Source organism: Trichomycterus rosablanca, chromosome 14, assembly GCF_030014385.1.
Source record: "Trichomycterus rosablanca isolate fTriRos1 chromosome 14, fTriRos1.hap1, whole genome shotgun sequence".
NCBI lineage: Eukaryota > Metazoa > Chordata > Actinopteri > Siluriformes > Trichomycteridae > Trichomycterus > Trichomycterus rosablanca.
This window is the reverse complement of record NC_086001.1, coordinates 6,822,341-6,839,927: the sequence shown is the minus strand read 5'-3', so window position 1 is coordinate 6,839,927 and position 17,587 is coordinate 6,822,341. Positions and strand designations below refer to the sequence as shown.

The following is a 17,587-nucleotide window of genomic DNA, read 5'->3' as shown; positions in this document are numbered from 1 at the left end:
TCCTGCACCCATTTGACCTCTTTGTAACTCTGCTAGTTTTCTTATCCACAGATAGGTGAGTGAAAAGAATAAAGAATAAACAGAGAGCAGAGGTGAAATTTTAGGACTAGAATTTATAAATCAGTAAAATCTACTGGGATACACTTTGAAACAAGAGTACACAAAATAGAGTATGTATATGTATATATATATACTTCAAATGTTGAATATACAAACCAGTTCATTCTGAACACATCCTGCCGCCCCTCTCATTTACTAATGGCTGAAAGGGTAATGAAATGAAAGACAGAAAAGAAAAGATATAGAAATAGAAGAATGTAAAACAGTGAAGTGCAGCATCAGATTGTTCTGTAATACTGTGCGGTACTCCTGATCACACACGGCTTATTAATAACGTTTAGAATCGTCATTATAAAAATCGATAATTCATCAGTGAAAATATCAGAGCATGAACATTTCAATACGTTCTCATTTACTCCATCAAGTCAAAGTTTTACATGCACTTGTACGGTTATTTTTCTGTGACTGAATGATTAGGAATTTTAAACTTAAATGAAGTTTTAGCACAGAGCTGTTTGATGGTTCTGATTATTTTTGACTCTTGACTATCGGGATAGATTTACACTTGGGATAAGATGACCGGTCAGGTTTTCTTTTTGACCCTGGCAACAGACCACTGTATGGACACATGGGAGTCACCAGCTGTAGCCAATTATAACGGCTAATGAAAAATTCAAAAGCCATGCTACAAGATCAAATGATGAAACTATGGAACCATCTACACCAGCAAATCATTTATTTTGGACTTAACGCCACGTTTAACACGTGTGTTATTGTTTTCAGGATTTATATTTGGGTCCTTTTTTTTATTTGTTTATGTATGCATGTTCTCCCTTTTTCTCCTGATTTTAGTGTAGCCAATTCGTCTTCCACTGCTGTGGATACCTGATTGCATTCAAGGAGGGTATATTGCTGCTGACGTGCCCTCCTAGCGGACGCCTTCTTTTACTTTTACGCCCGTGCTTCTGCACAGATGCCTTGATCTGCTAACCAGGATCCTTGCACAGCATTCGAAGGCACTGCCAAATGTGAATGCTAGATGGCGCCCAGCCGAGCGGTAGCAGAGCCGAGATTGGAACGGAGGTGTTCAGAATCTTGGCACTGGTGTGCTAGTGGAACATCCCGCTGCACCACCTGGGTTCTGAGATATATATATATAAAATATATTTTATGCATTTTCTCCCCATGTTCCAGCCAATTTAGCACATCCAATTTGTCTTCCGCTGCCACCTGAGATACCAGATTGCATCCAAGGAGAGCACGCCGCTGCCCACGCCTTCTTTACACGTGTACAGCCCTCCTCTTCTCGTCCGTGCTTCCTGCCAATCGGGGTCCTTACACAGCGTATGAAGACCCGCCCACCCACCCACATATAGTCCGGTCCCCACCCTGCAGATACGGCGGCCAATTAGTATCTGCTGCAGGCACTGCCAACTATGCCCGCCAGATGGCGCACAGCCGACCGGTGACAACACCGAGCCTCGAACCCGGGAGTTCAGAAGTCCATTTTATATTTATACAAGCCCACTGTTACATCAGCAAATTAAGTTACTGTGTGTATTTTTACTAAGTAAGAAAACACTTAAATTTGTTTCAATTATACAGTCACAGAAAAAGAATGGCTGCAGATTATTTTTGAAATCCCAGACCTGCAATAAAACAACCATACAAGTGGATATAAACTCCAGTCTTGCACATTCCCTTTCTGGTACTTTTCCATCCTCTTCAATTATCACCCTTTTATTCCCTTTTTCTAGCTCGATCGCTCTCCCTTTTTCTCCCACTGACGGTTCGTTTCACACTTCACTCCCTTGCTCATGTGACATCACAGTGGCAGTTCAAATGTAATTGCTGGTTTTGCATCGAAAATGCAAAAAATTGACAGAAAAAAAAGAGAAATATCTCTACATAGTATCAAAATTATGTACACTAGTTCACATGTGCTTCAGTCAGTGTGTGTGTGTAGTGTAGTGTTGTGTTAGTGTTGTTTATAGATGGCTGTAGTACTCACTGGTCCCTCCTACAGCATCGATAAATTCCTTACACAGCATTTCCTGTGTGTATATTTACAAAAACTACATTGTGTAAAACTGTACAGAGTTACTTTCCAAGCCAGCTGAATCCTGATTGGCTAACAAAATGATTGGGGTTGGTGCGTGACTGTCCTTAGCTTTGCACATACGCGATCGTTGCTTCATGTGCACGTGTCCCACCTTCCTGATGAACAGGTTTGGTTTGCAAGTGCTTCGTTTGTCCATCTGCTTTAGACTGAATGTGTAACTGAACTGGAAGGGTAGCTGAAACAGAGGCGGGGTTTGTACCGGGGGGCAGTGCCAGCGTGATTGGCGTGATGGTGATGATTTTGGCGAGCTGCAGTGTGATTTTATCGCGGTTTTCCAATGTAGGAACTGTCTGGATGAGAACCTTAGGGGCGGAGCTTCCCGTCAACGTGGGGATGCCAATGGAAGGTGAAGTCGCCGCTGGGACGGCGACCGGCGCGATCTTCTGACCCAGGGGCGTCGTCATAACAACCGGGACTTGCATTGCTACTCGGACCGTCCTGCAGACAGAAACGAAGTTAGAAACTGGTCCACTACAATCCACACTTTATAATCTGTCCCTGATTGTCCAACTCTTAATCATCATCACCCACTATTGCACTTTTAACTTTTAAACCTTCACCTAAGGTTGAACATTGGGCACCTTCACCTAGAGATAGATCATACAGTCAAGCTCTCCACCCTAATGTCCCTACAAAGAAGCATCTGACTCCCTTGACCCTCCCGTCCACTACAGCTGAGCCCTTGACCGACAGCCTTCATAGTCGAGCCCTCGACCATTCCCCACTACAATTAACCCCTAAAGTCCCCAAACGCCCTTAAGTCCACAAACACCTCAAATCACCTAGGGACAGTGGTAGCCTAGTGGGTAGAGCTTTGGACTATCAATTAATAGATGGAGAGTTTGAATCTCAGCTCTGCCATGCAGTCACTGTTGGGCCTTTGAGCAAGACCCTTACACCAAATTATTTGGGGTGCCATTTAATGGCTAACCCTGAGCTCTGACACAAAGAAATAATTTGGTGTACTGTAAAGGTGTTCTAAAGCAGAGGTCCCCAACCACCGGGCCACCGGGCGGCACAGAAAGAATAAATCATTAGAAATCGCTACAAGAGACTTTAAATTTCCAATACTCCTGGGGTGTTAGTGTCTCTAATCACCACTAGGTGTGAGCAGCGTCTCGTTGCAGTGAAAGAAGCTCAAAGTTCCTAGTTTCCCACCAAATTTCCATTCTATAGTTCTTCTATTTTAAATCCTCCCGCCCCTGCCGGTCCGTCAAAATATATCTCATGTGAAACCGGTCCATGGTGCAAAAAAGGCTGGAAAGCGCTTTTCTAAAGAATAGAGTCACAGCCTTGAACGTTACCCGTAATAGTAGAGCCTTAAATCCTCTCATCCATGCGTAGAAATCCTCAACCACTGCATCTGCTTCCATAGAGCCCTAGATTTACAAATCCTATAATCAAGCCTTCAATCCACCACAGTGTAACCCTTGCCCCCCACCCCTCCACTCCACTCAATTTCTCAAACATCTGACCTCCACAGTGGAGCCTTCGACCTCTTATCCAACAGAATTTAGGACTTAACCCCACATCGCCAACAGCTGAGTCTTCAATCCAACCACTCCCTACATTTAAATCCTCAATCCCCCAGTCCCCTACAGTCAGGCTCTAGACCACCACCTGCTACAGTCAAGTCCTAAACCACTAACTGCGAGCGTTTAACACTCGGCTTCTGTTCCTGGTTTCTGACCTTTAAACACTATTCTGTACTGTTCACTCCTTAACCCCTAATCCCACCATGAATTAATTAAAACAGCAGACATAACATGTCCTACCTAGGAGGATTGGTGTTAGAAATAACTGTGGCGTGTGATTGCTCAGTAGCTGTAGAAACTGTAACCAGGTGCTGAATTTGTGTGGCAGCAGGTGAGGCCTTGGCGTTAGGAGAGGTGGGGCTTATCACAGTTGTTCCTGCCCCTCTCAAAATGCCAGAGGTTTTAGAAAAGTCAGAGGCCATGACGTGGTCGTAAGCCCCACCAAGATCATCAGAGTCACATTTATCATCATCAATAATAACAATGTCTTTGGGCATCTCCTTGAACTGGTAAACCAACCGCTGACCTTCAACTTTTGACAGAATTCCTCTCTGATAATAGTACCTAAGAACACAGACAAAGAGAACTCTCATTAGGGAGCAGATATAAACTAACATACTGTTTAAAGCAGTAAACCTCTCTTCTGTCCCACAACCCTCTAGTGTAGACTAGGTGCCCACCTGAGAGCCCGTCCCATGGTCTCGTAGTTCATGTCGGGTTTGTTCTTGTGTTTGCCCCACAATTTGGACACGGCTTTGGAGTCCACCAATTTAAAGATGCCCTTCTCCCTCTGGGTCCACTTGATGTACCTGGGACAGGTGTTCTTATCCTGCAGCAAGTCCAGCAGGAACTCCCACAGGTACGTACTACCTACACCAGCAACATAAAGAGATCTTTACAACATCAGCTACAAAAGGACACTGAGAAACAAACATACAGGAGGTGCAGGACTGACCTTTACCCTCCCTGGGCTTCTTCTTGATGCCTAGATCTGAAGATCTGTCAGAGATGGAGTGGGTTTTGGGCTTTCTGCCAGCTACAAGGCACACAAACATGCATGAGTTAAAAAAATGAGATCACAAGAGGTATGTGAGCAGATGTGAGTTATAATAATAACAGTATTTTTATTAACACCCTTTAAAGTACACCAAGACACTGTACAGATTAAATAAAGTACATTAAATACATCAACATTAGATATAAAAAAGCTCATTATTATGAGTGTTATTAAGTGTTTGTTACTTTTCTTTCTCCTGTTGTCTCTCTCAATGCTTCTGGGCTCTTTAATTAAGGTGACCATAGGTTCCTCCTCCTCTGTGCTGACCTCCACTACAGTCTCCGTGACCACATCAGGGCGCATTGCTGCATGCAGGAACTCGGGAGTGGACACGCATGGAGGAACAAACACTTCTAACAATAACAATGGAAAATAAATAAGGTTAATTTAGGAACATTCAGCAAAGGGTGCATGTAAAATAGGGAATTGAGTATGTCTCAATGTAGGTGTGTGTTTTTACACAGTTCAAGTCCAATGAAGGATGTAAGATGCCTGTTTTTTCATTATTAACCATAATGAATAGTGATACAACAAACACTATAAATGTGTTCATATACTTACATATATAAATTGGTCATGAAAATAATACATTTTATTAATCAAACCACTTTTTCTATGTTGTTTAATCATGTAGCATGTTACAAAAATTTATGAAAACTCACTAAATCACAACCCCTGATCAAGAAGCACTGCTGTAATGGATTGCCACCTAAACTGGTGAAAACCCAAACGTTTTCTTAAAGCCCGATAGTTCATTAAAGTGTGTACCTGGACTCCTGTCTCCATGAAGACTGGACGGTGAGTCCATGTGCAGAAGAGCTTCAGCTGCTTCGATGGTTTTATCAGAGCAGTAAATACCTGAACCTCCATGTACTGATGCTTCCACTGTAACACACAGAACATTCACACATCAAACTCATCAACTGAGATTCACATTGTTAAGCAGAAGTAAAGCCCAGCTATGAAACAAGTCTGTTCTCTGAAGATGAAAGTCTTTCGCTGTATAAAAGCTGACTGATATTTTACTTAGTTGATGATATGAGCTGATATCTCCACTGTGGTCTGGGGTTTGGAATAGACCACGCAAACAGAAAGGGTGGAGGAGCAGATATACTCCAATAAGTGCTGTACTGTAATGGTAAACAACAAATGTTTAAGGATCTTTAATTTATGCACATAATATTTGAGATGTGCCGATCGGGGTTTTTGGCACCGATTCCGATCTCCTTTCAGGGACATCGGCCGATAGCCGATTGCGATCGGGGGGGTGGGGGGGGTTTAGCAGTAAATAAAATAAATAAACTTAAAAAGAGCCTCACAGTGAAGATAAAGCGTGTGTGCGTGTGTGTGTGTGTGCGTGTGTGTGTGTGTGTGTGTGTGCCCTTAGAAGATGCGCTTTGTTCACAGTATCGCTATAAGTGATTCATTGATTCATGAGTCGATTCATTTTTCGCCAAGCGTAAGTTTCTCTTCTCGGTTATCTCTCCGTGTTTACTGTTATTAATTAAATGTCGTGGTTTTAAATAAACACCAGCTACTACAGAACATTCTGTGTGACTCTCTTACATTAAAAAGCTTCATTAAAAAGCTTCATTAAACTGCTATTACCACAGATCTGTAACCGACCGTCAGACTCGTTCCGTCTAAGGAGCTAAAAGTTTAGCAGATGATCCTGAACTAACGAATTTGCTAATGAATAAACTTTTGCCTCTGATTGGCTCTGTAACATTTTCTGTTCTCATCTACATCACAAGTAAGAACCGCTTACGATTTACCAAAGTGAACCAGGAGTTTATATAACGTGCTGATAGAATCGACTCAGATGTGACCGGGCTGAATTATCTTTTTAAAGTAAATATTACAATCAGCAAAATTACATCGTATGTATGATGCACAACGTTAATGATGTTATTTTAGGTCATGAAGAGCTTTCACTGTGGTTTCTGTACGATGGTTGATGAATGGTGATGTGATGGTTGGCGCGTCGTAGCTCAAAGTCTGGATCAATCCACTGAGCTGTTAACTTAACATGGTCTTTATATATCACACGATCGAATCGGCTACTTTTAGGAAATATCGCCGATCGCCGATAGCATATTTTGATTACAAATCGGCCAATACCGATTCATAGCCGATCGATCGTCCCATCTCTACATAATATATTTCATATTTATTACGTTTATTCTAATTCTCTTTTGTGTGATGCCATCAATACCATAATAGCATGAAAATGCCATAATGTAACACCTCCAGTGCTTCTTTCAGGAGCTTTATTATACAATGTATGACAAGATGACTGCGTGTCTAGACACCCCCCATGACCCCCTTAGTCCATCACCTGTTTATGTCAGTCCACCTCACCCTCCTACTAGCTACCCTTTCACTGCCTATGTTTGGTCATTTGTGTCCCCTGCTAAAAAGCTATTTTTAGTCACAACACACACACACGGGTTTACGTCATGTCGAATGATATCAAATGCCACTGCTGTGTAAAATATGAAGGCAGACAGGAAACACATTTGGGCAGCAGTTTTATATTGGAACTCGTTTTAATAATTTTTCTGTTAAATTCAAATTGTACTTCTAGAACCAGCATGCTTGTGTTGGGTTAAAACATTTTTTTTAAATGATAACACGACAACTAATGCAAATTTAGATATGCAAAAGCATAAATGTTTGAGAAAAAAAATGTCTATATGATTAAAATGAACTATATAATTACAAAGGCAGAAATATGAATAATGAGTAAATTAAAACTAATCCAGAATGTATGACATGTACTAATATTTGCTGCTTCAAACTGTTAAATGTGTTTATGATTAATTCTTTATATCAGAGCTGCAACTGAAAAACAACAACTTAAAAACACTGATCATAAAAATAGTTAAGAAACTGATTTACTGATTTGTTACTCTATGTCTGTTCACAGCAACAGTTTGTTTTGTCCACAATATTGCTGAAATAAATCAAACGTATCCCAGTGTATGATCTGTCGAGCGGCTCCATCCCGAATCCCATCCTACCATCCTAAGTAGTGCACGCTCCAGGATAAACAGTTTATGCAATGAGCAGGTAATGAATCGTAAATACCAATATAGACTCTAGGACATTTAATCCACAGAGTGTTCGGGCTCCCACATTTAATACTTTGGGTGGCACAATAGCACAGCTGGTAGAATGGGTGCCAACAGCAACATGGGTTCTTAACACCTGGGTTCGATTCCAGCATCTGGTCACTGTCTATGAGGAGGTTTGTGAGGAAAGTTTGGTTTTAACTGATTGTTTTACACCTCCTAAAAGTGTAATGTGTGGTCTAAACTGTCCCTGTGAGTGAAGTGTTGTAACAGGTGCCACGTCCATGGTGCATTCCTGCTTTGCACCCAGGGTGGCACTAGATTAGAATACGCACCAGGTGAATACACACTACACACACGTTGGGTATCTGTAGTGCACGTCTGCATGTGTTACGCATGTGCGAGACCAGAATAGCAGCGCTTCCCTGTTTACAATCTTTCCCTCCACATCTCTTCCTGCCCATAACGCCCCGCCCCTTAATCTGATTGGAGGGTTTCTGTGCGGCACCTAATCAACGCTGAGCTTAAAATAATTCGAGTGCATAAGATTACCATTGGATCAAATGGATTGTCAATCAAGGGTAGATCCCACCTGGTCGGAACAGCAACGCTTCCGCTACGGAGAAGCACGTTGCATGAAAATGTTGGAATTATTTATTATGTAAAAAAGAGATGAATTTAAAGATGTGAATTTGCATTAGGTAAAATGATACATTAATAACATTAAAGTATGCAGGCTGACTAGATAACAAGACATATAAACAATAATAATGAATATTTAATCCCACATTAAAACGGCTTGTTTTTGTCCTACATACATTTTAGATTCGGATTAACACATGTAAATGTTTAATGATTTCTATTATCATTATTTAAAGCGCACAGATTGGAATTATTTAGAAATAGAAGCATAACAATTGTAAACATTTGGGTTTTAACCAATTGTGCATATTAAATGATCTTCATATTCTTGCAACTGTGCGTAGTATTTGTGTGTCAGAGTAAAGAAATGCACTTTTACCAATACACACGGTTTAAATTGGTTCAGAAATCATAAAAAAGGTTGAACACGCACATTACTGAGGATAAAAATAAAACCCTGCGTGTGTCCTTCCTATTACAGACAGCGTGGCAGAGCGACACTACGGTCCGTAATTGGGTCGTATCCCAATTACACGCTACCTAAATACGAAGTGCACTAGAGTTAATACAGTAAGCTGCATCTCACACCCTACGTAGGGCACATCTGTAGCTCAGGAGGAGGGATTTAGAATGCGGCCTTACACACTCAAACTTCCTGGTTTCGCCTCCAAACCCGTTATTTTACAGCACTATTAATTAAACACAGGGTTCGTTTCACAGCACAAATACAAGTCAACACCAGACGCCAAGAGTTAAAAAACGTACAAAATTAAATCTGTTTTTTAAAGAAAATATTAAAGCAGTATTGCGGAGTATAACGTTAGGTTTCCCAAACCAAGGTGATCACTCACTTCCTAAAGCCGAGCCGGAGCAAACTTCACAACTACAAATTTACACCGAAAACATAATAAATTCTACATTTGGAATCGGACTGTTCTGAGTTAAACGCGTTTACCTGCCCGGATAAGTAAATCGAGCTGGTTAGCGGCTCCCTCATGAAGCGACGTCGCCATGTTTAGCTTCACATTCACTCGCCTTATTTTCTTTTTTTCACACCGGAATTCAGACTGCTCCCGCCTCACAGAGCACCCAACATAATCCCGCCCTCCTTCGTTCCGATTGGTTACAATATACTACGAGCGCAGACCGACAGCCAATCACTGAAGAGAAAAACGCGCGAGGTAGGAATACGGGTAGGTTTAAACATAATGCCTTACACGCACGTTGAGCGCTCGCATTAGAGGTGTATCCCTCCGCGCGTAATAAATCTTCGGGCCTAGAGTCTGCGCGGATCCTTCCGCATCCACCTCCTCTGCACTACAGATTGAATTTACCTCAGTGTGACATCACATAACTTACATAAAATACACGATTATAAAAAATTCGAGACAAACATCTCGATTGTGCCACGATTCTACAAAGTATATACTGAAAATGCTGACATTTTGCTTTATATTTGATTACAACTTTTTGTTCGTTACAAATAAAATAATCTGCATAATAATTCAAGTAAAATCATAACTTTTAGAATTTCAGTGTCTCTGGCACTGCTGAAAAACAAGTAGGCACATAAGAACATATATTTAACATATATGTTACACATATTTAATGACAAATATTTACTTAAGTAACACCCAGATCAATCCTGTCCAAACTACCTTTGAACTAGTTGAAGTTCTTTTATTAGTGACGACTGGAACTAAACGATGTGCGTTTTTTGTACTTTAGATCAATGTCCTACTAAATAACCCAGCTACACCTTAACTTTAGCTTAGACTCTTGGATAAGATGTCTGGAAATAATTTAGCAGGCAGGGTAGAATCACCACTGGCCCAAGTTTGGAGCTAAAGGCTCTCACTGTGGTCCAGTGGAATAAAAGAAAAGGGTTTTACTGAAAGAAATCACTCTTTTAGAATTATCTTAAAATCATGGCATAAAGTTCCAGTAAAAACTTTAGAAGTATTTTTTACAGCACGCAATACGTGCATCTGCAGGTATCACTTTTATCTAAAGAAGCCAATCAATTCACAATGTCTGCATTTGGTGCTCGCCAGACATCTGGGTCATGGACCCTTCAACTCAGGCTGCACCTATTTTATTTCACTTATATACACCGATCAGCCATAACATTAAAACCACCTCCTTGTTTCTACACTCACTGTCCATTTTATCAGCTCCACTTACCATATAGAAGCACTTTGTAGTTCTACAATTACTGACTGTAGTCCATCTGTTTCTCTGCATGCTTTGTTAGCCCCCATTCATGCTGTTCTTTAATGGTCAGGACTCTTCCAGGACCACTACAGGGCAGGTATTATTTAGGTGGTGGATCATTCTCAGCACTGCAGTGACAATGACATGGTGGTGGTGTGTTAGTGTGTGTTGTGCTGGTATGAGTGGATCAGACACAGCAGCGCTGCTGGAGTTTTTAAATACCGTGTCCACTCACTGTCCACTCTATTAGACACTCCTACCTAGTTGGTCCACCTTGTAGATGTAAAGTCAGAGACGATTGTTTATCTATTGCTGCTGTTTGAGTTGGTCATTTTCTAGACCTTCATCAGTGGTCACAAGATCTGGTGATCCACTGGTGATCCATTCATACCAGCACAACACACACTAACACACCACCACCATGTCAGTGTCACTGCAGTGCTGAGGATGATGCACCACCTAAATAATACCTGCTCTGTAGTGGTCCTGACCATTAAAGAACAGCATGAAAGGGGGCTAACAAAGCATGCAGAGAAACAGATGGACTACAGTCAGTAATTGTAGAACTACAAAGTGCTTCTCTATGGTAAGTGGAGCTGATAAAATGGACAGTGAGTGTAGAAACAAGGAACGTAAACTTCAGAAAAGCGTAACATCTAAGTAGCCAACTAATAGATGTAGTGTGTGAATGCATTCACAGCGTCTGTGTGCTTACAAATCACTAAATATATTTAAAAAAAAATCTTATTTGACATTTGATTTATGTTTTTAATCAGATATTATACAGTAATCTGATATTTTGGTAGATTTAAATTCTTGTAAATGTAAACATTAAAATAGCAAAACTTTTATATGTCCCAACATCTTTTCACTTCACTTGTAATGTGCACTGCATTCTACATTTACATTTTCACTATTTATCAGGGTATTAGTACTGCAACCTGGCAGTGGTGGGGCTTGAACCAGCAATCTTCTGATTACTAGTCCAGTACCTTAACCGCTAGGCTACAACTGCGCTTAATTCTAATGCGCTTAATTTCATTTTTATGTTTTACCAGCCCTTTATCCTGGTCACAGTCATAGTGGGTCTGGTTTCCATGGAATCACTAAGCGCAAGGCAGTAACAAACCCCATACAGGATGCCAATTCATCCCCCTTCCCAAACACAGTCAAGAATGTCTGGACCCCGGATCCCAGTGGTAGTGAGCTAGTGTAATTTACCCCGGCACCACTCACCCTAGTGCACTTAATGTTAAATAGAATAAGATTTAAGACTCAGCTACATACATCTACAATATTTCTTTCAATATACTGTGACCTTTGGTTAAAATTATAATCTGCAACATTTGACGTTGATGTGGACTTGATGTTATGTGCTGCATTTGGTGTGATGACCGTCTATCCATGACCCAGCATACAATGTGAGTTGAACATGATTGCATGTGGTTCTAAGTCAGTCAAAAATCTCTAGCTAGTCCTAGGGTGTGATGTACTAACTGACTGATGGGCAATTTTATGCTGGAAATGCTTCAAGGACTGGAACAGTGGGGATGACTGACACCGGGAACATATCAAAGTGCTAGTAGGTTCAGAAAATTTTGAGAAACTGGAGACGCACACTTGACAATCCTGCATTAACATCCACATGCATGTGTGTGTATGAGCCAACATAAATGAATGTGTTTGGTAATTAATGTGTATGTGTGTGTGTGTGTGTGTGTGTGTGTGTGTGTGTGTGTGTGTGTGTGTGTGTTACCTGATTCCACTAGTTCAGTCACAACCTCCTGTTCTTCGGCGACACCCTGCATCAGCTCCGTGTTCTCCTCGTATACATACACCTGCGCAGGTGAACATTCCTCCTCCTCTTCATACACCACTCCCTCTACCTCACATACATCCTCACACACTCCTTCTACCTCACACACTTCTTCAACCTCACACACACCCTCCTCATAGACACCTTCCTCCTCCTCCTTACACAATCATATACACAGAAAGAGAGAGAGAGAACTCCGAGCATTTGTACATAAAGTGTTATGTGAAATCAGAATTGCTTAGCATGATGATTGGTGGCTATTACTTTTATTACTGGTTAGTAATGTTAGCCTGCTGGCCTGACTGAACTACGCATGTGAGCTGAATGGAACATGTATGATGACGCCCTGTTACCCCACTAGAGGGAGCAACTTACCCATGCTACATTCCACATTACCAATCTGTGCTAACTAGTACATTTAGTGCTATGTAAATTTGCCATTCACTCTTTTTTTTCTAATTTAAGAGATTTATCCCCACTTTCGAAACTGATATCTGATCCTCAAGTATCTATTCTGATACGAACTCTTATAAAAGCTTTGTATAATTGCCAACAAATTTAAACAATCATACCCTTAAAGTCAATGTTCTGTCACAAACAGACCTACTGATCACTAGTCCAGTATCTCAACCCCTGGGGTACCACTGCTCTAGTATTCAGACACTACTAATTACAGCTTGGGATGTGGCCTATGGCAACTGTGAGCATGTAGTAAGCATGATGTTAACTAACTAATCTCTTAAAGCATGTGTGTGTAAACCAGTGTGTGAACGCATGTATACCTGGTGTACATCCTCCACTGCGGTGACATACTGCAGTACTGTCCCTCCACTGTCTACCAGCACCACAGACGTCATCACTCATCCCCCTGTAGACGCACACACGCACGCAGGCAGGCACACACATAAAATTCAGTAATGCAATGCAATAATATTAGGGTGCTTTACTACAGTCTATTCATTTTATTAAGCACTTGCACCCTCACAGTCACAGCCAAAACTTTTGGAGTCTCAGTTGTGCCACCTGATGCTCTACAGAAGTAATTGGGCATGTCAAAATAAGAAATGCCTATGTTGGGAATCCCAACCAGTCTGCAACAGTGACTGGCTGGTCAGCTGGTTCTTTCTGTTTGAGCTTGATTACTGGGAGAATACAGAGGGTACAGTATGATTCTCCTAACGTGCTATTTGTAAAAATATACATTAAAAAAGAAGCAGCAAGCGTTTTTACATGTATTGGACGAGATGTGTGATAGGCCTTGGATATTAATACATCTGAAATTCTTCTCCTGTTTAATTAACGTCTAAAAATAACACTTTATTTGATCACTATCATACCAGTTTAAAACTTGAAATAGAAGTCACATGACAATTTTAATCACATTTTATACATAGCACAGTTTGTACCCAAGCTAACTTAAACCAAACCCCAGACCATCATACATTTCAAGTGGAATGTTTTTATATGTGGCCAAACTTACCAGACGTAACAAAAGTGCAGTTGTAAAAACTGCCTTTAAACCACGCTTTATAAGCATGATAAAAGTGCAATATTGTGCATAAACCTTAGTCCCAAGTTGTCTGATTGTTTAAGAGGTCATGCAAACAACAAATGAGAATTCCAGTCTCAAATATCCTGAAAGTTTCATGCCAGTTTGCTGAAACTACACTACACTACTATGTGACTGATATAATACACAGGTCAGACAGAATGGCATTTTGGGCTGTGTTTCTCAGGAGGAATAAAAATATGAATTTATACACTAGAGGAGTAAACAAGTTAGAAACTAATGAACTTAATATAACCCTAGGCACTTGGGTGGCACAGAATTAAATGAAATGAAATGAAATAAATAAATACGTTTTAACAAAGGCAAGAAATACACATAATTAAGCATGAGGCAAAATGATAACGCTGACAAAGTAATTGATGATAAACTACAAATGATGGCAAAAATAACAGGCCTGATTAAATACAATTATATTTAAAGAAAATAAATCATTGGATTGTGAAATAAAATCACCTGAAAATAAAATACAATCACCTAACAATACAATTATAGTAAAAATCCTAACCGTATATGATAATATAAAATAAGCTATAAAGTAAATTATAATAACAATACAATTATTATAGTAAAAATCCTAACTATATATGATAATATAAAATAAGCTATAAAGTAAATTATAATAACAATTGCAAGGTACTAGTTACAATAAAAGTGAGTCATTATAATGAAATTTTATTCTATTTAATAGGTGCATAAAAAAACTAAAAAAGTATTTGTAATAATTAACAAGTGTCTGTATAAAACAATAACTATCTACATTACTGATAAGAAATAATATTGCCTAATATTCTAATACTACTAACAGTAATATTATAATTAGAGATGTACCGATCGGGGTTTTTGGCACCGATTCCGATCTCCTTTCAGGGACATCGGCCGATAGCCGATTCCGATCGGGGGGGGGGGGGGGGGGGGGGGGGGGGGTGATTAGCAGTAAATAAACTTAAAAAGAGCCTCACAGTGAAGATAAACCGGAGCAGCGCGCGCGTGTGTGTGTGTGCCTTTAGAAGAGACGCTTTGTTCACAGTATCGATATAAGTGATTCATTGATTCATGAGTTGATTCGTTTTTATGTGAAGCGTAAGTTTCTCTTCTCAGTTATCTCTCCGTGTTTACTGTTATTAATTAAATGTCGTGGTTTTAAATAAACACCAGCTACTACAGAACATTCTGTGTGACTCTCTTACATTAAAAAGCTTCATTAAAAAGCTTAATTAAACTGCTATTACCACAGATCTGTAACCGACCGTCAGACTCGTTCCGTCTAAGGAGCTAAAAGTTTTCTAAAAGTTCAGCAGATGATCCTGAACTAACGAATTTGGTAATGAATAAACTTTTGCCTCTGATTGGCTCTGTAACGTTTTCTGTTCTCATCTACATCACAAGTAAGAACCGCTTACGATTTACCAAAGTGAACCAGGAGTTTATATAACGTGCTGATAGAATCGACTCAGATGTGACCGGGCTGAATCATCTTTTTAAAGTAAATATTACAATCAGCAAAATTACATCGTATGTATGATGCACAACGTTAATGATGTTATTTTAGGTCATGAAGAGCTTTCACGATGGTTTCTGTACGATGGTTGATGAATGGTGATGTGATGGTTGGCGCGTCGTAGCTCAAAGTCTGGATCAATCCACTGAGCTGTTAAGCTTAACGTGATCTTTATATATCACACGATCGAATCGGCTACTTTTAGGAAATATCGGCCGATCGCCGATAGCATATTTTGATTAAAAATCGGCCGATACCGATTCGTAGCCGATCGATCGTCCCATCTCTAGTTATAATTGCTATAAATATTAATTATAAAGTAACTTGAGTATATAGTTTATCTATTTAACCTAAAAATAAAATACAATCACCTAAAAATACAATTATTATTGTAAAAATCCTAACCATATGATAATATAAAATAAGCTATAAAGTAAATTATAATAACAATTGCAGCTATTAGTTACAATAAAAGTGCGTCATTATAATAGTTTTATAATATTTAAAATACTTAATAAGAACAACAAGTGCATAAAAAAAACTAAAAAAGTATTTGAAATAATTAACAAGTGTCTGTATTAAACATTAACTATCTACATTACTGATAATAATGCCTAATATTTTAATACTACTAATATTATAACTGCTATCAATATTAATTGTAAAAGTACTTCAGTATAGTTTATTTATTTAACCTAAAAATAAACACAAAAGTATACTGGAAAGTGTGTATAGAATACAGTTGTTATTAGTAGTAGTATTAACAGTAATTATAAATAAAATATAGTAATTAATATCAATAATAACAAGACACCTGATGAAAAACAGTCGGTGTACACACACATGTACTGTAAACATCATAACCGTAACAACAAAACTCTGTACATTCATTATAAATTATAAATATATCATTCACACATCTCATTTACACTTGTACACACTCAGAAACCGTTAGCATGCTAAGCTAGCTAACACTGCTGTACAGTTATTCACACGGACAGGCTAGGCTAGGCTTACACACAGAGCAATGTGATAAAACAGACGTACATTACCTTCAGAACAGTTCTGTCAGTAGAACCTGTTACACTTATAAGGAGTACTGTAGGATAAAGCGGTCAATACTCTTTTAAAAATTACATTTAACTGTTATTATGTTATTAGCTGCACTGCTAACATCTTCAATCAGTCGGAAAATACCCGATTATACACCGCGCACGCGCAACGGCACTTTATAATCTGAGCGCCCTCTGTCGTCAGCGTATAAAATAACAACAATAAACAACGAGTATGAGGTCAACCACAGACCAGAGACGGTCCAGCAGACACAACATTCAGCAGATGCTTTTATCCAGAGCGACTTGCAGTACTGTGGCAGTATATTGTCTAAGCAATTGAGGGTCAAGGGTCTTGCTCAAGGGCCCAACTGTGGCAACCTGGTAGTGGTGGGCCTTGAACCGGTGACCTTTCGATCACTAGTCAAGTTCCTTAACCTCTAAGCTACAACTGCCCCTACCGAGACACATTTATAATAGTAAACGTTTGCTATTCAGATGTAGTCAGTCCTGGAAAACAGTATCTAATGACAATTATCTGTTAGATAAAATACATCCAATTATGACAGATTTATACACAGTATTTATTACTAATTATTTATTAGCACTTATACACTACAGTTTAAGTAATAAACTTGTAAGGCACCTGTATGTAATGGCATGCCTTTTATTTTGGTTGGTTTGGATAGTTGGAGCTACTCAAATATCCCTAAGTGGGAGTGCATGTGTGTGTGTGTGTGCCCTTTAAAGGACTGGTGACCTGTCCGAGGTGTTTTCTGCCATTCGCCCAATGGATTAGACCCATTGCAACTCTGATCTTCTTATTGATGTTCCTGTCCACTTGCAGTATAAGCCCCGTCTTCTAATTAATGGTTCCCACCCACTTGCAGTATAAGACCTGTCATAATGAATTGTTCCCACCCACTTGCAATATAAGCTCCATCCTT

The 17,587-nt window shown here is 39.7% G+C and overlaps 1 protein-coding gene across 3 annotated transcripts; it reads right to left on the bottom strand.

The window, feature by feature from the left end:
• Positions 1–1,440: 1,440 nt before the first annotated feature.
• elf2b (E74-like factor 2b (ets domain transcription factor)) lies at positions 1,441–16,711 on the bottom strand. Of its 3 annotated transcripts, none has more exons than XM_063008519.1 (9): positions 16,641–16,711; positions 13,303–13,388; positions 12,461–12,677; positions 5,543–5,659; positions 4,960–5,127; positions 4,673–4,753; positions 4,398–4,587; positions 3,958–4,281; positions 1,441–2,620 (listed from the first exon to the last, which is right to left on the bottom strand). In XM_063008519.1, exons 2-9 carry the CDS (start codon positions 13,375–13,377, stop codon positions 2,227–2,229), a joined length of 1,566 nt encoding a protein of 521 aa, XP_062864589.1. In that variant the 5' UTR covers positions 13,378–13,388; positions 16,641–16,711; the 3' UTR covers positions 1,441–2,226. The 3 variants fall into 3 exon arrangements, with proteins under 3 accessions (XP_062864589.1, XP_062864590.1, XP_062864591.1); XM_063008520.1 differs by having other exon boundaries at positions 12,461–12,674; XM_063008521.1 differs by lacking the exons at positions 12,461–12,677; positions 13,303–13,388; positions 16,641–16,711 and adding an exon at positions 9,446–9,529.
• Positions 16,712–17,587: the final 876 nt, after the last annotated feature.

Excerpts from the sequence above, each read along its gene's own strand:
- elf2b (XM_063008519.1), bottom strand. The coding sequence starts at position 13,377 with ATGACGTCTGTGGTGCTGGTAGACAGTGGAGGGACAGTACTGCAGTAT. Across the intron at positions 4,588-4,672 it reads GAAGCCCAGGGAGGGTAAAG|GTAGTACGTACCTGTGGGAG; the intron begins GTCAGTCCTGCA and ends TTGCTGGTGTAG. Across the intron at positions 4,282-4,397 it reads ACCATGGGACGGGCTCTCAG|GTACTATTATCAGAGAGGAA; the intron begins GTGGGCACCTAG and ends CTGTGTTCTTAG.